This window comes from Cupressus sempervirens, chromosome 2 (assembly GCF_028749045.1).
Source record: "Cupressus sempervirens isolate cs-2001-9-10 chromosome 2, ASM2874904v1, whole genome shotgun sequence".
Classification (NCBI taxonomy): Eukaryota; Viridiplantae; Streptophyta; class Pinopsida; order Cupressales; family Cupressaceae; genus Cupressus; species Cupressus sempervirens.
This window is the reverse complement of record NC_143119.1, coordinates 602,742,744-602,764,608: the sequence shown is the minus strand read 5'-3', so window position 1 is coordinate 602,764,608 and position 21,865 is coordinate 602,742,744. Positions and strand designations below refer to the sequence as shown.

Sequence of the window (21,865 nt, the reverse complement as noted above, 5' to 3'; positions counted from 1 at the left end):
CCCACAATCAGCTTCCTAAGCCATATAGCTTATCTAACTCCCAAAGCAGCTGCAATATATTCTTCTTGTTTACCGTATGGACTAATTAAGAAACACACACAGACAAAGAATGCGAACATGAACACAACAAAACTCTTCTTATTATTCGTATATGCCCACAGTACATTATACTTCGATGGATAGATATGATCTGATATGATAAGATATGATGATCTACAATGCTTTCCGAAGGGGTTATAAATACTTTCCGAGGAACCTTCCCGAAGGTATCTGTCGGCCAAATACATTATGTTCGCTACAAACTATTTACCTGTTGGCTACATAACAAGAACTTTCTCGAAGGGACCCGTCGGCTGATACACAATTTCCTTTCCGAAGGGACCCGTCGGCTGATACACAATTTTCTTTCCGAAGGAACCCATCGGCCAATACACAGTTTCCTTTCCGAAGGGACCCGTCGGCCGATACACAATTTCTACTGACGACATCATCCCCCCCAAAAAGAAAAGTCATCTCCTGACGACTATTACAAAATCTCTGAGACAAATCAACAACCAAAATACATTGACTGACTAATTGGTCTTCAACACTATCACCTTAGCCAATCTGACATCTGACCCTGATAGCCACCTTTGCCACTTTCTGCCTTCCAATTCCGAGTACACTGAATCAAGTGTCGCTGCACTGCCTCCAACTGGATGATCAGCTCCTCCCAAGCTCTCTACGCATCCACCAAGACAGCCTCACGGCCAACCCTACTCTTAGTGCCTCTGATACACAGACACTCCATGCCTGCCGCAACTCCAAGTCTTTTCAACTGGTCAGACTCCCACGACTGATATCCGCAACGACTGGGGGTCCAGGGGGCAGCGCCACTCGCCGCCAAGACCAAATTAGCACTTTGCAACCCACACAGGAATGCACGGAACACACCATTTCTGTCATTTTCTGCCGATTCTACACTCTTTCTGGCTATCGCTGATGCTTCCCCTTCCCTATGGCATCATCTGATACTCATTCTGAGCAACTTTATTCTGTCGTCATTCTTTTTTTTTAGAAAACCTCCTGTCACCCTTCTGTGATGAAATCCGTCTGAAGGCGTCTTCACTATTTCAATCTTCTGGAAAAGCCGTACTGCAATATCCCACCAAGTCTTCAAAATCCGTACGATGAAAAATAACAAAATTGGGCTCCAAATGCCGTACGTTAATCTTTTGGGGCTTGTCTTAAAACCGTACGGTGGTCCCAGTGCTAGAAAATGCAACTTTAAAAAACCGTACAGTGCAAGGAAAAGCCGTACCACAGGAAAACCGTACAGCAACTTTCAGGATGGAAACCGTATGTTGTCTTAAAACCGTACTACAAATATGGAATCAGTACATTCTTAAAAAAATCGTACTACAACATGAAATCCGTACGTTCTTAAAGAATCGTACTACAACGTGAAATTCGCACATTCTTAAAAGACCGTACTACAACATGAAATCCATACATTCTTAAAAAACCGTACTACAACATTAAATCCGTACATTCTTAAAAAATCGTACTGCAATTTGAATTGTCTGGAAAACCGTACGCCCTCCTTCAGATATGAAAAAAACCGTACTTCCTTTTCCCTTCAGACGAAAACCTCGTACGGTGCTGTCTCCTGCAAATATGGAACCGTATGGTACTTTCCAGAACTCGTACAGTGCTTCCCAGAAACCGTACGGTGCTTTACTTCACTTCTTTTCTTCTTCTTTTTTTTTAAATTTAATTTTTTGAACAACTATGTACAATATTTACATATGTACAGTACTTACAGTCTTCTTCTCTCAGTTGTTCGTCCATGGAGGTGTGTTACTTCTTTCATGGCAGACATTCAACTTCGACCTATTCACTATGTCGGCAACTTCCTTTCTGTCTAGCATCCATTGTTTTACTGCTCCATTATCACCCACTTCCCGAATTTGATATGGTCCGACCCACTTAACTTTGAACTTGCTTGGGTTGATCTCATTCCGTCCATCATACCTCAACGCCAATTGTCCTGGTTGAAACCTGCTATGCCTGTTTTGTGTCATCTCCATATCACCTAGTTTGTTCCCGAAGCTCCGTACCATGGACCCCGTCAGCTGCCCCTTCTGTCCGTCAATAACACTTTCACTCTGTACTGCTACAACTTTTATTGAAACCTTCCTCTTTGTTGCCTGTGCAGACCGTATCGTGTGTCTTCCTTGCCGTCGGTACCTTTTTGCTATATCTGTGGTTTGACATAATACTTTCTTCCTGCGCAGTCGTACAGTAGAATCTTTCCTTCTTTGGGGTTCGTACTGTATGTTCTGTCCTTCAGCTTCAGTCATATCCGCGTTTCCTTCTTCGGCTTCTCTGTGTTGCTTCGAACATTCATTTCTTCCTTTAGCTTCTCCATGTTCCTTTAGACATTCATTTCCTCCGTCGGCTTCTCTGTGTTTCTTCGGACAGTCATTTCCTCCTTTGGCTTCTCTGTGTTCCTTCGGACATTCATTTCCTTCTTCTTTCTTACCTTCGTCGATCCTTAGCATATTACAACATGGAAAGAGCTCGTAATCCTCTATCTGCCAGCGGTAAAGACCATTTACTGAATCCAGATCGTCATCTCCTTCCAATCGTAGGACTCCCTCTTGATCGGGTTCCATAATCTGCCTCTCATCGTCTTCTCCTTCAGAATCCGATGATAGAGCTTCTTCTCCAACCATCTGAGTGTGCAGATCGATGACATACTTTCGGCCTTTGCTTTCGAGTGATAAAGTATTTTTCTTCCAATCGTGCTTTGCCTTGGCTTGTATCAGCCACCCCCGGCCTAGAATGGCATCATATCCTCTCCGCTTCAGTGGGATTACGACAAAGTCCAACAGGAATGGATGTGTTCCAATCATCACTGGTTGTGCTATCAGGACTCCCAATGGCTTGATTCCATGTTGATCAACCGTTAGCAACTGGAATGTAGGCGGCCATAATGTCAGCTGTCCCAATTTTTTCCAAGTGTCTTCAGGCAACAGATTGACATCGGACCCTTCGTCCACAATTGTTTCCGTGAATACAGTCCCGAGAATTCCCATTTCAATGACTGCCGGATAGCGTCCGGATGAAAGAGCTAACAACATCGGATCTTCTGCACTTGCGCCACTCTCTTTCTCCTTTTTGTCCACTGTACTTGCTCCACTTTCTTGCTCCCTTCCATGTTCTCCTGGTAGTTTAGTAGCGGGAACGATGTTTGTGAGTGCCGATCGGAGCTGAGGCATAGTGAGCAACAGATCACTTATCCTGACGGGTATCTCGGCTTGCAAAATTTGCCATACAATGTTCTATTCTACGCAGTTCCGTACGAAAGTACTTGGCGTGTCCTTCAGTCGTGCCGTTTCTGCCTGTGTTGCTTTTTGGATCTCTACCCGTGCTTCCTCCAGTCTCTTCTTTTCTTCCACCGGGTCAGGGTACACTTTCGCTTGCTGCCGTGTGATGGCCAAAACCTCTTCTTCGTCCGTCCCAACGGTGATCAAGTTTACTCCCGACTTCGGACACCTAGCATCTTCATGATCACCAGGTCCACACCATCTGCATAACAACTTCGGTGTGTTCACCGTTGTACACTCTCGGGCGAAGTGACCCCACAGATTGCATGCGCGGCATTGAACAATCAGTCGACCATTCACATCATACTGAATTCGACTCCTTCCGCCTGTATTGTTGTTGCTGCTATTGTTGTTATTTTGACCGTGCCGGTTGTTTCTGTATCTGCCTGATGTGGCTCCTTCCGTACTGGTGTTCCCGTTCGCTCCTGATGGGGATGCCTCCTGTGTCAGGAACACTTGCTGCGGTGTCCTTGTTTTTAAATTGAAAGGGCATTCCTTTACCGAGTGTCCCAGGATCTGGCAGATTTCACAAAATTGATCTTTCGGGTAGGATCCCTTCGTATGGCCTTCTTTCTTACACTCCGTGCACCATAGGTCATTACCCTTAGTCTCCTTGTTCATGTTTTTGAATTCTTTCATCATCCGCATCATGTCCTTCTGGAGGGCACGAACCTTCTTGTTGCTTCCCTCATCATCGTCGCTGCTACCTTTCCCTGAAGGGTCATCGTCATCTGAATCAGACGAGCTGTTCTTCTTCTTCTTCTTTGTCTTCTGGTCACTTTCGAGGTTCATTGCCCGATTGTACGCTTCAATGTATGTCGATGGTGGCACGATCTTCATCTTTTTCCGCAGCTTCGGGTGAAGGCCTTCAATGAACCATCTTTTCTGTAACCCATCAGCTGACTTATTCTCCATCTTATTGATCAAGTCCTTCAATTTCCTTGCGAACACTCGGACTGTTTCATTCTTCCCCTATTTAGTATTGAATATCTCCGCTAAAATTTCATTATCATCGCGTAGGAGTTGAAATTCAGTGATGAACTCCTTTTTAATGTTATCCCAACTATTTAACTTTTGTGGATCGGTATCGGTAAACCAATCAATTGCAACACCCCGGAGGGTTGCCGGAAATTGCCTTATCCATTGATTTGTATCCGTTATGCCATTAGCTCTCCAAATAGTTTCACAGGTTTTATGATGTCGAATGGGATCAGCTGCTTCATCACCATCGAATTTAGGCAATTTTTCCTTCGGACTTGCCATTATCACTGTATGTCGAGGGTTTTGTTGTGTACCTGCACTGTTTTGCACTCGCATTGTTTTGAGCACCCGTGCTGTTCTGAGCTCCCGCGCTGTTTTGAACACTCGCGCTGTTCTGCACACCTGCGCGGTTTCCAACACCCGTGCTGTTTCCAACACCCGCGCTGTTCTGCACACCCGCGTTGTTTCGCACACCCGCGCTGTTTTCGGCTTCCGCGCTGTTTTCAACACCCGCGCTGTTTTGGACTTCCGCGCTATTTGGTGAAAAAGAGGGTTCGTTAACCGAAGTTGTTCGTCCCGGAAGTATATCTCGGATGAAGAGGTCACTCCACGCTCGTGCTCCTTCGGCACTCCGAGCCGTGCGAGTCGATCCCCTTCCGTCAGGATTCTCTTCCCGTGGCGTATGCAGGTTCAGAATCTCCTCCCTCGCTTCTTCCACTAAATCAAGCCGTTGTCTAGTCTCCTTCAACAATCCTTCCGCGCTCTTGTTTCCGTCGGGAATCTTCTGAAATCTCCTTCGACGCTCTATTTGTTGAGCCAAAATTAAATTTTCCTGCGCAACGCGTATGTCATCTTTTTCCTTCAGCTTACTCTTATCTTTGTTCAACTGATTCGACATTTAATTCATATCCGCCTGCCTGCGTACCAGGTCCATCGAGCAACGGTGCCAAATGTTTACTGTATAGACTAATTAAGAAACGCACATAGACAAAGAATGCGAACATGAACACAACAAAACTCTTATTATTATTCGCATATGCCCACAGTACATTATACTTCGATGGATAGATATGATCTGATATGATAAGATATGATGATCTACAATGCTTTCCGAAGGGGTTATAAATACTTTCCGAGGAACCTTCCCGAAGGTATCCGTCGGCCAAATACATTATGTTCGCTACAAATTATTTACCTGTTGGCTACATAACAAGAACTTTCTCGAAGGGACACGTCGGCTGATACACAATTTCCTTTCCGAAGGGACCCGTCGGCTGATACACAATTTCCTTTCCGAAGGAACCATCGGCCGATACACAGTTTCCTTTCCGAAGGGACCCGTCGGCCGATACACAATTTCTACCGACGACACTTCTTCAATAGAGCTTTGTGTAATAGAGGATTCTTTTCTGCTAGTCCAAAAGATCATAGCAGATCCTAGACTAAAACAATACGCGAATGTACTCTTCCGATCTGCCACACTGCCAGCCCAGTCTGAATCTGTGAATCCATATAGATCAAGATCAATCTTCTTGTATTTAAGGCCATATCCAATAGTACCCTGTAGGTATCTCAAAATATGTTTAGCAGCAACAAGATGTATTTCACGAGGCTTACACATGAACTGACTTAAAGCATTTACTGCGTAGCATATGTTAGGTCGAGTGTTAACCAAATACATAAGTGATCCAATAATCTGTCTATAGAGTGTAGGATCTGCAAATTTGGATTTTGATGTAGATTCTTTTAATTTGTGCAAGTTAGTCTTCATCGGAGTGGACATAGGTCTACAATTCAACATTCCAAATCTTTATAGTATATCAACAGTGTATTTTCCTTGATTTAGAAAGATACCATCAGGTTTCTGCCATACTTCCAATCCTAGTAAATAGTGTAGAATTCCAAAATCTTTCATTTCAAATTCTAAAGTTAAATCTCTTTTGCATTACGCAATAAGGTGATCTCTTGTAATTAATAGGTCATCGACATAAAGAATTTAAATTAGCATATCACCATTAATACATTTAAAGTAGAGATTTGGATCAGCAACATTCTTTGAGAATTTTTATCTCATGAGGTATTTGTCAGTTCTTTGATACCAGGCTCGAGGAGCTTGTTTAAGTCCATATAGAGCCTTCTTTAATTTGCATACATGAGTTTCTCTATTATGAACTATAAATCCTTCAGGTTGGTCCAGATAGACTTCTTGTTCTAGATAGACTTCTCATTCTGGCTTTGCTGGAAAGACAATGCTTCAGGCATCATTTCCAGGACATTTTGTCCAAGTTATCCCTTTTGGACTCCTTGGTTTGTCCAACAGTTATCTATGACTTGGTTGTTTGGGGGCCTTCTCTTATTGCTTCTGATTGGGCTTCTATTGAGCGGGTTCAAATATTGATGTTGCGGCGTATCATAAGATGTCATAGACTCACCCCTCACAGCATTGTCTTAGCCAAGTTTGGAGCTCATCCTCTCAAACTTGCCGCTATTTTTGACTTGATCTGGTTTCTTCATCGGATTCGTGGTTTTACAGAGTTGAGTATTGATCAGCACAGATACTCTCATCTGGCGTATTGTTCCTTTGTTGAGATTATGCGATCGGACACCTCTATTAGATCTCGTTGTTGGTATGCCCAAGCCACCTCTTTGTTGGGTTTGATTGGTATTGATATTGATCATCTTCCTCCTTACCAGTTCTCACTTGACGCTCTTGCTCATCTTCTCCCCTCACGTCAAGAGTTGAACGAGCATGTCAGTTAGGATATTTATAGACGATACATTACCACTACCTTTATGAATCCCTCAGGAGGTCTGCGGCCTAGGATGGCCTTCTATGCTAAGCATTTTCTTGAGATTCAGGATGGTATTATTGTTTGCCCTGCTTATCTATATCGGCACTGGAATCATGCCTTACGATTTTTTTTAGGCTCATTCAGAGTCGGTTCTCACCACCTCAGGGCTCGGACTGATCACCATATGGATCGGGCTAATCGAATATGTCAGCTGTGTACTTTGGCAGAGGTTGAGATTGAGATCCACTTTATTTTTCGATGTCCTCTTTACTATGAGATCAGAGGGAGGTTTTATTGCCTTTTCAGAGACTGTTCTTCTCTTTTGATGTTCTTCGTATATATTGATCAGCAGTGTCTTGCACTTTATCTTCAGGAGGCCATCCACCTTCATGAGACTACCCTGCAGTCTTTTATACCTCAAGGGTGTACTTTAGATCAGCTCATTACTGCCTTTTTCTCTCCCTTGTGTCCTCCACGGGGTTTGAAAAGGCCTTCTAGTACTTCTCAATCTAGATTAGTTAGACAATGTACCAGTCTCTCTAGGTAGTGACAGTCCTACAACAGTTCTACACAGCATTCTAAGACTTTGGACCATTCACGGGTTTACCCCTCTATTACTGATTTCTTTGTGACAAGGAAGGACCCTTAGTGCCTTACCTTGTCTTCTTTCTTGTTTTGTCTCTTGTTTTTGTTTCTTCTCAGTCACCATTTGGTGCTTTTGCTTGACTGGCTCTTCAGTTTGTATGCTCAGTCCCATAAACCTTGTTGGTTTCTCGTGGACATTAATAAATTATCTTATCTATTGTTCCATTTAGAAATACAATCTTAACATCCATTTGGTGAACCTTCCGACCATACCTAGGATGATTGACCATCCCCAATTTTTTCCATGCAAGAAAAAAGAACAAAAAAAAAAAAAAAAAAAACTTTGCTTCCTACATGTTGGTACGGGCAAAATAGGAGCTATAGTCTGTTTCATTTTTCTATATTTTGTTTTCTATGTTGAACTTGAATATGATGATGATACATTGATACTTCATAGCAGCCTTGTAGCCTTTGGGCATATTTAAATTTCCAGATTTTTATGATATTGTTCACTCCTAAACTTATTTTAAATATTTTTGTTCACATATTGATATGCATATTGACAATTAAGTACTGAAATCGGTTAATATTTCCTAGATGGCATTCAAATGGTGTATGTTAAGGTTTTATAATGTTTAAATGACATGCTTTGTGCTTAGTTTGATATGAATGACATGTAATTTGCAATTTTTAGTGTATATTTTAAAATTTCTCTATATATACATAGCTATCCCTATATATGAATAATTGTTGCTTGATCATTGATCAATGTCAAATGTCAACGATAAACATTAAATACTCACTCATTAATCTACCTTCATGATTGTAAAAAAAATGATACATTGAATTACTAAACTGCAAAATGAAATTGCAAACCATAGACAAGTTCATCAAATAAAAGTTTGAAACATAATGATAGATGACAAGTGTATAGTAGTTTATTAATGATCATATTATCAAATGCCCTTCAAGGGTCGAATGGGTCATCATAAAATGAGGGATCAATGGCTTCATCCCCAACTACAATTATATTTAGATTCTCATCATTGGACCCAAACTGTTCCACTACTCCCATATGCTGCTATATCATCATCCTCCTCAGAAAAAGGAGATTAGATGAGTGAAATGTCTTTATTAGGTTCCTTTTAGAGCTACATAAAAATAAATAAATAAAACACTCTTTAAAGTTGTTTTATTTCACATTTTGGACTCTACTACCCCAAGTCCTCCCCGGTTCACCATGGGTTCGCTCTAGCAAGGATTCGAGCGAACCCACAGTCCAAACTAAGGACCTGCTCGGATCTGCAGTGTACCCGGACGTGAATCCAGACCCGTGCAGACCCAGACCCAAATCTGGGCAATACGGAACGAATCCGGCTTCTTCGCTTTTGGTGTGTGCCTCACTCCTCTATGGCTGCCACCTTTAAAAAAAATAAAGCAACGCTCAAAACCTATCAATGGAAGCAAAATGCACCTTGGCAGGTGGTGAGCATGTTATAAACAATAACTTTTTTGGCATATCAGGTTGTGGGGCATGAGCACTCCAGCATTACCTTGAGTGAACTTGGGGTCAAACTGGCACTGCACCCAAAGCCAGATCAGATCCTCAAGGGAAGGACCTAGTAACACAATGTGAAACACTACAAAACGTCTCCAATTCATGGTGGGCAAATAGTATAGCAGTTTGGAATGGAGTTTTCAGATCTGTACAGGTCTGCTATACAACTGGAAATGGAAAATGCATGAACAGCAAGACAACTCATTGGGACACTCTTTCTACAGCATTTTCATCTACTTTGTTCACTGACATTGAGAATTTAAAATACTCTAGCCTTGGGTGGAATTGTATAATACATTAGCAATTGAAGGAGCTTTGGTAGAGTTTTTAGATGGATTTGCTACTCAAGAAGTGTGTCACTCTAAGACTTGTCTTTGTCATGCTTCCTAGGCATGGATTCATGCTAGTGCTGTTAAGCCAAAAGTGTACCAGATGAGTTTGCTTAGCCATTTTTTAATCTTGATGATTTGAGAGTCAAGTTTTCATCAGTTTTTCCTCTCCTTTTTGCATTGCCAGGGCCACTATCAATCAGGAACATCTTTCACTTGGCATTGTGCAACCTTGAGCAATCTGCATGAAATGTTAGTTTAAATACTGGACCATGACCAGACAACATTGCAACTTATAACAGGTTAGAAGCAATACAAAAATTGCGTTCTGTGTGGGTGCAACAGATCTATCTTTTCAATCAAACTTTGAGTATGGTATAAGCTTGGATATGGGATACCCACCTGCACAACCTTGTGAACATAGGTAGCAGGTTCAAAAAAATTTATTTGTTTTGGAGTTAAGTGATAAAATTTCTAAATCAAGTGAAAAATCCAGACTAAACTGGATCTGGTAACTTTGCTTTGGAGTTTTGAATCCTTTGTGGAATTCAGCTGCTTCATATTTGTAATCATATATGGAATATCTTATCCCATCATAAGTGTAACATCACATGGCAGACCAACTTTGGGAGTGCAGATTTTTTTTGGAGGGGCATCTTAATTATTAGGGTATCTCTACCTACCATCCCGTCTTCTAACTGCTTACACTTAATGTTAATGTTGAATGCCAAAAATATCTGGTGTGTGGACTATGTTACTAAAATAGGTCAGACATCTGATTCTCTATCATGGAACCAATAACTAGCTACTAAGCTCCACGCATGATACTAAATGATTGTTTAATCGTTCGAGGGTGAACTATGTAGCAAAAATATGATCCTTTCCCAGGTTCATCTGCTGGCTTATTCTCCTTTGACTTCTTTACATAATCATAGGCCCATCCCATGGAATAAATGACGATACTGATCCCAATTGGTAGAAATTTCAAAATTACACATCTTAAGGTATTAAAAGGTTCAGCCTTTGTTATTACTTTGAGCAGCCATCACTATTTCAATGCTCAAGTTACTGATATAGTCCATATACAATGTCTACCGGTACTCCTTTAAGTTTCCCAATATCACTGTCAATTTGACTCATCCTGAATGCAAAGGCAACAAAGAGATGCTGTGGGAAGGAAAAATATCACTGATAACTTTAACTCATGAAAGATGGCCCCAATTCTTTCCATGGCTTATGATAGCATTCATTTGGTCTATACTTAATCACCTCATTACAGTTTCCATGTTACCGGTAATTACTTTTACCCTCGATAAACATTTTTAATTCTTATATGTTTGTCTCCTTTTATAATTTTTTCAAGGTCAATTCATTTGATCCCAATACCGTAGATTATTTTAATCATAAACTTACCGTTTTAAAAATCCGTTGTCCCCTTTTACCCTTCCTACCCTGTCCTATAACTCCTATTATTTTGTTCTTTCCAATTTCTATCCCATCTCTGGAATAGGATTGCCATTCACTTCCCATACTTTACCATTCCTATGTTTTCCTCTATCCACAAATTTTAAAAGTCGCTCTTTATGGAACAGATTGTGGAAGCACATACTGTCAAGAATTGAGGAATGAGTAGCACACCTCATGCTCCAGCAGCTTTTCAACCTCTTCAGGGAACAAATTTGCTAGCACAATGTACAACATCAAAACACTCCCTAGAGTTTTTAGACAATTTCAGAAAACAATTACTGTAGGGCTTGTAGATAATTTCAGAAAACAATTACCGGCTTCTGGGAAGTCTGGATGGTTTTATAAACTGTTTTACTGTCAGCCCTTGGTGCTGTAGCAGTGTAATTAGTTTTCCATTAATATAAATTATTTTTCTTACGAGGAAAATTAATGATGATGCAAGCCACATATTAGGGTTGTAAGTCATTGATCTGAACAAATCTATATACATTTTATATTGATCTTAAATGACATTCTAAGTTTTATATATGATTTATAGGATCTTTATGTCTTTAAGAAATTGATATTCTAATTCCAGTGGTAAACATGTTTCTTCAGCGTGATCAACTTCACTCAGAGTTGCATTTAGCACGGAACCTAATCGAAGAGCGTGACTCAGAGATTCAGCAAACTCGGGTTATCAATGACCAAGTGGGGATGCTTTTCCATTTTCTTTAAATATTTACATCCTTGTTTTGATTGTATGAATTCTATTTTCATTTACTGAAAGTCCATGTTAAAGAAAACTTTACAAAGCTTCTCCATCCATAATGATAAGGCAGACAAGCAAGTTTACGTTGCAAACCTTTATACAAAAGTTAAAGTTTGAGTTTCATGAAATGGCAACAAAAGGAATAAATGAAAACTGTTTGAAACAGGTCTACAAAGAAAATGCCTTTGAAATAAACCCCAAGTTCTTACTTGGGGAGGAAAAGTAATGATTTGATTCCTTAATTTTTTTGAATCGATGTTCTTCGAATCTCTATGGGGAAAGCATGAGATCACCTTTGCACAATCCTCCTATTTACGTTTGGTGTGGGCCTTGCTATTTCTATCTTTCAGTCTTTTAGAAATGCTTTATTTTGCACCTTATGCCTGTCCAGTCACTCTTTTACTTATTAGCCTCTATTGAAAATTAAAGAAGAAATGCTTGCTTTTAATTGAGTTGGGTGTAAGAAATGGAGAATCTATCTCCAATTGGATTATTGTCATATATTTTTCTCCATATTAACATATTGTTTTAACTTTTGTTTCTCATAAGCTGGTAACAAATGCCATGCATAGGTTTGTGTATCTGCTATCCAAACATCATATGCTTAATTTTAAGGCTCTTCAGCTCTCTAAAACAATAATCTCTCATTGACACAAGTTACAACCATGTTTTGTGGGAATCATATATGGATTCTCTAAAATATTTTGTGTAAATTATTATTTTTAGTGAGGATTTTTATCTTGAGTAGCACCCTTTGGTATTTTTGACTACCCTATCTCATTTGGTTTTTGCATTCTCATATTTTACACTAGTGGCAACACTTATTGACTTGTCTTCATCTTTTTCCATACAGTGTGTCCTGCATGGAGAACAAAATACATATTTGTTATCCTTTTGAGAATAAAATTGTTTAGTATCTGTAGGCATGAAAGAACGAACTTCTTTATTGTGATACATTATAGAAGATGAGCTCAAGTTAGGGAGGTAGCAAGCCAAAATGCTTAGTGCTTCAATGATAAATTATTTTCCATCTAGGATGTTTACAATGAATAATGAAAACTTAGTTTAGCTTTTGTGCTATTTCTTGTTTTAGGATTTTCCTATTGTTACTAGTGATTGAAGAGTGCTTAGTCTTTCTAAACATAATTTAAAAAGACATCAAAATAATGTTTAACTTGCAATATCTCGCGAAACATTGGAGGCACTGGACATATCGGTGTAAAACTTAGCACCGAGTTAAAGGAAAATAATGTGGCAATACATATGCGGAAATAAAGCGTTACAATGAAAATATTGCCCAAAAGCTCGTTGAAAAGTCCAACGAATTGGATTGATGTGTTTTAGGGTTTTTTAAGCTGCCTCCTCTATCGCTAACCCAAGGACATATTTTGTTAATTTGTTTTGCTTTCTCAATGACGTTTGTAGCGACAGAATGGTTTTTTTGCAGTGGAGTCGAAGAATACCGATTAATTAATAAATTGTTTGCTCGGTAATTTTCCTCCCCTATTGCCAAATGATCTGCATTCCGCGATTTGCATTCCTCCCCTATTGCCCAACGGAAGACATTGTTGACATTGCAGATTGGATTTGCTGAGTCGGGGGCATTGACGGCATCTAGAGTAAAAGGCATTGCCGGATTGACATTGAAGTAGGTGCAGGTAAATTTTTAATTTACATTGTAAATGTTAATAATAAATAATAAATATATATACAGTATATTAATTTTTTTTTCAAATGTTGATAAATCATATTATAATATATAAAATTTCATTTTATTGGGTAAAAAAATATTATTATTAATTATAAACGCTAAATATTAAATATTAAAAACAAAAGTTTAAAGTTGTGAATTGCTAAATTGTGAAAATTTAAACAAATGCAAGATAAAACCTTAAAATCTAAATTTAAATAATGATATTTATAAATATGTGAAAAAAAAGTAAAATCATATATCTATCATTTATTAAAATTTATATACTGATATAGAGTTATTAATAGTTTAAATACCTATTATATATTATTAGTTTCATTTTTAAGAACTATAAAATTATAAATAATAAATATACAATACATAACACCATTTGCTATTTTAATGTGTTTTAACTTTTAATTTTTAGTTATTAAAATTTAAGAGATTTGTAAAATATTAAAATTATATAAATTAATGCTTTAAGTTAATATATTCAATAGATCTATCATCTATGATTTATCCCTATTAAATAGACCTCATTCCAATTTATTTTGTTAGCCTTTGCATTTTAGGAATCACGCCTAATTAGTGCTTTCTAGTTTCATTATTTAAATGTGATTTACGCTTTCTAGATTCGTACTATTTTATAAATTGTTACAAATTATGTTTGATCTCAAAGTTACCTAATATTTTTTTTTTTCATTCTTATACTTGTACTGTGGACTTGTGAGTGTCATTGAAATAGGATGATTGGTGGTGGCAGACCAAAGGACCCTTTATGGAAACATGGTATCCTAGGAGCAAACAAAGAAGATGTCTAATGTATCCATTTCTTTAAATGCATGACTTCAGGCATAAGCCGATTGAAATATCATCTTGCTAAGATTCCATGCAATGATATTACACTGTCTAACAAGTGTCTAGAAGAGGCTACAAGAGAGGCTTTAACAAGCCTTCAAAAATATGCACAAAGTAAGGCCACAAAAAAGAGGACATTCGAGGCCATGACAACCCCAATGGGGACTTTTAGTTCTACAGGATCACACACAGGTGGAGAAAGTTCTTCTATTGGATCTTAGATAGGAGGATCAAGAAGTGTGAGTGGGTCTTTAGCAGACTTTTGGGTTCCACGTAACACTCTTCGTGCTCAAATCGGCTTGCTAGGTACTACATGGAGCAAAGAGATGCATGAGAAAACAAAGGTTTCAATTATGAGATTTTGGATCTACAATGATATTCCCTTCAATGCTTTATGTAGTCCATATTGAGATCAAGTGGTGACTTCCATTTCTTTGTCTGGTAAGGGGTTTAAGCCCCCAACGGGCCAACTCCCTATGAGGTGAGTGGGCCATTGTTAGATGATGAGGTAGGCAACATTCATTAGCTTGTGGAAGAGCAAAGAAAAGTTTGGGAACAAAAAGTTGCACTAATATATTTGATGGGTGGACAGATTGCAGGAATAGGACACTCATCAATTTAATAGTTGCTTCAGGGGGTAAGTTGGTATTTCTAAAATCAGTTGATGCCTTTGATCAAGTAAAAAATGCAGAAAATTTGTGTAACATGTTGGATGAGGTGGTAATAGAAGTGGGAGTGGCTAATGTCATCCAGATTGTGATTGATAATGCAGCTGCATATGTGGTAGCCGATAGACTTCTGATGGGGAGACATCCCACATTGTTTTGGAGCCCTTGTGTTGCCCATTGTCTTGACTTTCTTCTTGAGGATCTAGGGAAATTAAGTTGGGTGAAGAAGGTGGTTGAAGATGGAAGGAATATTGCGAAGCACATCTACAATCATACATGGGTCTTGAGTCTTATGAGAGAGCACACTAGTGGTAAGGATCTTGTACGAGTAGGAGTCACACGTTTTGCTACTAATTTTCTAAACTTGCAAAGCATATCAGACACATTGTTAGACCTCAGGTGCATGTTTCTTGATAAGAAATTGTTAGAGAGTCCTTATGCCAGGAAGCCTAAAGCAAAGAAGATTGCGAGGATTGTGTTTGATGGTAGATTTGCAAAGCTAATGGAGGAGACCCTCAAAGTAAGTTTTCAAATCTTAATTGATGATTTAGTATTTAATTTTGAAATATTTTCATTGGCTGATTTTGTATGTTTTTATTATGTCCAAGTGTCAAAACCGTTGGTGAAGGTTCTACGAATTGTGGATGGGGATAAAACTCCATCGGGTTTCTATATGAGGCTATGGATAGCGCAAAAGAGGCAATTCAACACTTGTATAGGTCAAATGAGACCAAATATAGACCCATATGGAACATCATTGATTGTAGGTGGAACTGACAACTCCACCAACACATTCATGCAATTGCCTGATTCTTGAACCCCAAGTACTATTTCTCCAACACTTTTAAAGCAGATGCAGAGGTTCAAATTGGCTTGAACACATGTATTCGAAGATTGGTTGCTGATACGAACCTTCGAGACCTCATACCTGATGAGTTGTAAAGCTACAAGAGGGAAGAGGGGCTATTGTTTTCTTCTCCTAATTGCAAGTGTAGGAGATACGTCTTGCAGCTAGGTAAAAATGAACATGTGTTTAGTTTTATCATACCATTTATTTAGCTTGTGAAGTTTATTGGAAGTTTTACCATATCATAAATGATTTTTTTAATCCTTGCATATCTGTGGTGGGAAGATTATGGTGCTACAATGCCTAATCTTCAACAGTTTGCCATTCGAATTTTATCGCAACTTTGTAGTGCTTCTGGCTACGAGAGAAATTGCAGTACTTTTCAAAACATACACACAAAGAAATGTAATAGGTTGACCCAAAAGCGCCTAAATGACTTGGTTTATGTGAAGTACAACCTTCTCTTCCACGAGAAGAAGGTGAAAGGGAAAGCTTCATATACAACGCTAGACTTGGATGACATTGATCCATATTCAGTAGATTGGATTGCTCCTCCTAATGGGGAGGGTGCAGATGCAGATGTGGGTGAACCTTTATTCACAGATGAGTAGCTAGCTGAATTTGAGATAGAGGTAGATGACTGGGATGCAGATGTGGCAGCACGTGAGGAGGAACCTGAGCTTGGTCATCCATCAGAGGCTTTTGTGGAGTGTGGGGAACCTACTAGGGCACTTGTTGAGGATGTTGCTACGGCAACTACTTCAACACCACTCACCCAATAGCAGTGATCCTTTTTGAGTTTTACTTGTAGACGCAATTTATGATTGCTATCTTTAGTTTTTATTGATACCGAAACTTGAACTTAATATGTATTCAGAAGTTGTAGTTTCATGGAGTTTGATGGCTATATGTATTGAAATTATTTATATTTTGATGTTATACTTGTTTTTCGGTTTATGATTCTAGAGACTAGTACTATGTTAATCTACTAAGTTTTAGTTGCTATGAATTTTTGTTTAACTTAGAACTTTGATTGACATATGATAGATTTCTCAAATCATTATATGTTCTACAAATTTGGTGTGTATGTATGCATTTTAAAGAATATTTTAAGAAATTGTATATTTTCAAATGTTCAATAAAAGTGCTGATTTATTGCCGAATTTTTCACCAAGTTTTTGCCGATTCCGATATTTTCAAAAAATTTGGGTCGGCCAAGATATTGTCAACACCGAATTTTTAAACTAGGTTTCTAAGCGCTCTTTAACTACATTTTCATGAAGGATTTATCTTTTAGTTCCACTTCTATGAGCAACTAACTACAGGTTTGTGAACTGTTAATGTATTAGAAAGGTATGATGGATCTGAGTTAGCACCCAAACACAACATATTCAACTCATTTTCAGTGTTCTTCAGACCATTTACCTTGACAGATACATCTGTATTGAACCCCTGAAAAAGGACATAATATGTTGGAAAAATTTAAATATAATTACAGAAGGCATTCCTTCTCGTTGATTTCAATTTCACCAATCTTATAAATTTACATTGTTATTTAGCTTCTTGAGGATTTCCATCATAATTTCCCCACTTAGGTATTATTTTCTACATGACCTTACCGTTTGATTGTCCATTTTTCTAGTTTTCTTTTGAAGATAACATATATTTTGTTTGTTTGTGTCTTTATTTTGCATCACTGTGCAGCATGGTTAAGTATGCATAATCTTTGTCCTATCAATAGGCATGGAGGGATGCTTTATCATAATACAGATGGCTTAATTTAGTCTCTTTCTGTTTATCTTCTTTAGTTTCTTCTCTTTTTCTACAAGTGATTTAAGAGATTGGTTGGTTACACTCACATTTTCTTTTGTTCCTCAATCAGCTAGCTGCATCTTATCAACTGTTATTAGATTAAACAGTTCCAAGCTTCATGCCAGAACACTACGAAGTCCACACATTGCCATTCAAAGCTCCTTAAGATAGTTTTGACTCAATATAGGACTATCTCAAATCTATGGAAAAGGAATTCTTTGCAAACTTCACATATCATTTACAGAGACTATTTCTCTGCCCATTTCACACACAGTTTCTCCAATGGTATACTAATCACACTCATCCACCAAGAACTGCACGTCTACTATTTGAGTAAAGTGTCTTATTTTTCAATGTGAACTTTTCTAGTAGGTACAGAAGAACTCTCCGTCAATTCTTTTCCTTATAAACTTACATTGATGCACTAATTTGATGACACATGTTAAGTTTGAAACTAAAATGTTGATGACAAAGTTGAGCAGGAAAAGATGAATGTTCGTGAGTTTCTCTTATATTTCTTAGTCCTGTATATTTATAAGAGAAAACTATATACGTAAAAAAGTTTTAAGAGTGCTTTCCTTTTTATGAACTTGTCAACCTTAGAAGGCATCAGGATTGTCAAAATGACTATTATGAGTATTTGCACTTATATACTGGTCTCTTCCATTTTGGAAGTTGTGTTTTTCTACTCACGGTAATGGTGTGGTTTAATCAGTATGTTACGGAGAATGATCGGCTCAGGGACATTATAAGGGAATGGAGCACAAATGCAGCCAAGGTGCTTTTGGAGTTTTTCACTAGTTCATTAGAATTTCTTCAAGCTACATGGTGAATATTGGCTGGTTTTGTACATAGTCTAACATTAATTTGTGTTTGCTGGGATCAATCAACTTGTTAATGTCAAAGCTTGAACGGGCACTAGAGGAGGAACAGCTGTCAAATGCTGAATTACATAAGAAGATCTCGATGCTGAGGCAGTCAAATGAAGAATCGGCTTGATTTTGGTTGTACAAGCAGATATATAATATTCTGTCAATGAACAAACCATTTCCTTTGTAACATTGGAATATTCAAATTTGTATATACATAAAGTCTTCAATGCTTTTTTTCTTCATTATAGGGTAACCTTTTTGTACATAATCATGCAAGCCATTTGTCGTACCTGTTATGTTGCATTATTATCACAATTCAAGGACCTTTAATTGTATCCATAAACCAAAGAATGTTTTTCTATATTGGGCCATTGTTCCATATGATATTCATATTTTCCTTGTCTCTATTTCTTTTCACTTTTCATTATTGTTAAACTGGTGATTGTGGTCACTCGACCATTGAGATGCGAATGGGGACCTAATCATGCATGCCATGTGTTGTACTTGCTATGTTCCATTATTTTCACAATTCAAGGACCTTTAATTGTATCCATAAATCAAAGAATATTTTTCTCTACTGGCCCATTGTTCCAAATGATATTGTCCTTGTCTAGAGATTTGTTTTCACTTTTCATTATTGTTAAATAGGTGATTGTGGTCACTCAACCATTGAGATGCGAGTGGGGAACCAATCCTTGGATATTAAGTAGTATACACTTATGAGACAACAAAATAGGACTTCACTCTCTAAATAGGAAGCATTCTATTAGATATCTTGTGCTATGGTTTTGGGGAGTTTGAACATATATCATGGCCCTTGTTATTATATTTCACATATTTTGTAACAAGTAGCCTTGATAGCTCAAAGTGTGTTGACAAGTTTTTATATCTTTCAACAAGATTAAGCATAGTTAGAACTATGGCCCTTTTACACTCTGACCTAGTATGGCTTTTGTCCATGAATTTTAGTTAGTTGACCATGCATTGAGTTGGCCTTTGATTGGCTATGGATAAAAAAATGGAATCTCACCATCTAGTGTATTGACCATTTTAAACATGAATTCATATGAATAATAAAGGGAACAAGTCCTGTAACTGCTACAACTTATAGGCTCAATCTGGTTTCTCTCACCCCCTATGGTATGCCAAATCAGCAGATAATACTTTACCTTTTGAATCCCATAGAAAATAATCCATTGAAACTGGAAGCAAGCAGGGAAGAAATGCTAGAAATAATGCACTGCAGAACACCAAAATTGGTATGACTTCCCCTTACTAAGACCTCAGTCAACAATAAATGGTGATGCTTAATGAATGCTTATTTCATCTTTGCAGTCCATAAGGGTTTATATTGTCTCAAGCAGATAGAACTATTTAAATAATTGCCTTCTAAAATGAAGGATTGGACTCCATGGCATTTTACCATTTTCAGAACATGATATCAGTTCCTTCCACAATGTTATTGATTTGAGTACCCAAATTAATTGTGAAAGCTGCCATCACCTTCCCTTCGTCATCTATTAAAGCTCCACCTCCCCTAAAAAAGCAATTTTTATTCTTGGAGGCCCCATAAAATATTCGACTTTATCTACTTTTGAGGAGGCAAAGACCATTCAATACTATGCCCTTTAAGTTTTACTTTGTTTGAAGAGCATAGTTATGTCAAAGTTAAGCTTTCATCTTGTAGCAGCATCTATCACCTCATTAGAAGCCACAGTCTTGGAAGAAAGGACATTTTTCTTTCTTGCCACGAAAATCTTCTTGCTTGTGGCCAAGTTTATTTTATTAAGTACTCTAATAATTGGTGTCTTCTACTCATGGAAGACTATAATATTATGTTCTTTCCACAACCACTAAGCCACACGAGTTAGAGAAAGGCTTTGTGATTCAACAAAGAGTAAGATAAGTAGAGACCCATTGATCTATTAGACATTGAGATTGAGCCTAGGAATCACATGGTAAGACCCACATCATATTTTTGAAAAGAGAGAACCAACCCCAATATCTTGGAAAAATGAAGAATTTATTGAGTGATTGATTGACCTCCTCCCCAACTAACATAAGGCACATCTATTGGAAAGAGAGAATCATCTTCTAATCAAATTGTCTATCATAAGGATCTTGTTTAGGGTAGCAAATCGTATGAAGTTAACCTTATGAATAAGATGAGGTTGCCACAATTTCGACCAAAAGGGAAAGTAACTTCATCAATTAGAAAAGAAAGCCAAAGGCTATGGTGAAAGAGTTAGAAGGGGCAGTAAACCTCACCAACTTATCTCTCCTACCACCTTGAGGAATGTGAAAAGTTTGGGGCAAGGATTCCAATTTGGAGAAAGCATTTACAAAGAAAGTTAAAAATTGTTTGCATTATTGAATTATTTTTGTGATGATGCATTTTAATTGTTCTAATAAATTAATTGGTGATTTATTTTGGGTGATTGATAGATACATTATCATTATTGTTAAAAGATACACTACTTATCATTTTGAGGAAAAAAGTAAGTTGATAACAATTTATTGAAACCATTGTTTTTAAGAATTAAATGCACCAAAACAAGAGCATTGTCCCTTACACTGTCGATACAACGAGATTAACATACAGAATACAACAAGGTCCAGAGCAAACCATTAACAACATACACGTAGCATAGCCGGTAACCCACATCAAGAGTAGGAAAAGAACTCACTCATAACATGGGGAGAGATTAAGGGACTATCAAATGACTTTCCCTCCATGTTATCGACAATTGTCCAAGCGATACTTTTGGTAGGGTACCCACCACAGGGGGCCAATGGCATAAATTTACACCCTTGTGTAAATTGTCATTTAACATTGCCCTCACCTTAGCCTAAAACTCGCAATTCATGTCATCTTCCTACATCCACTCATTCCATCGACAATTTTAGATTCTAAGCATGCAATTTGGGCGATACAGGATGCATGTGAGTCATAAAGATGTATGCATGACAGTCCCATTTGTGAATCTATAGACATTCAAGTTGCCATTGAGCCATTGCGAACTACCAACTTGCAATTGTAACACTTAATTCCATTGTCTACCATTATGAGATTTGACCCTACATGCATATACTCTCGATTTGAACCTTCATTTGATCTCCTTGGTTATTTTTGTTATCCTGCATTTTGTCACCACAAAATGTAGATAACAATATGAAACTTTTTTAAACTTTGTTTCACATTTCTCTGAGTTTAATTTGTTATTTAATTGGTTAGTATTGATCAACCAATTAGTATCAATTGATATAATGAACCATTTTAGTAA

At 37.9% G+C, this 21,865-nt stretch overlaps 1 protein-coding gene across 1 annotated transcript in view; it reads left to right on the top strand.

Moving 5' to 3' along the window:
* Positions 1-18,984, top strand: part of LOC149574838 (protein FIP1-like) — a 307,614-nt gene extending 288,630 nt beyond the window's left edge. The window contains exons 12-14 of the mRNA XM_089814675.1: positions 11,681-11,773; positions 18,425-18,487; positions 18,616-18,984. Of these exons, the coding sequence (XP_089670801.1) occupies positions 11,681-11,773; positions 18,425-18,487; positions 18,616-18,708 (249 nt within the window). The 3' untranslated portion in view covers positions 18,709-18,984. The remainder of the gene's footprint in view (positions 1-11,680; positions 11,774-18,424; positions 18,488-18,615) is intronic.
* The last annotated feature ends 2,881 nt before the right edge of the window (positions 18,985-21,865 follow it).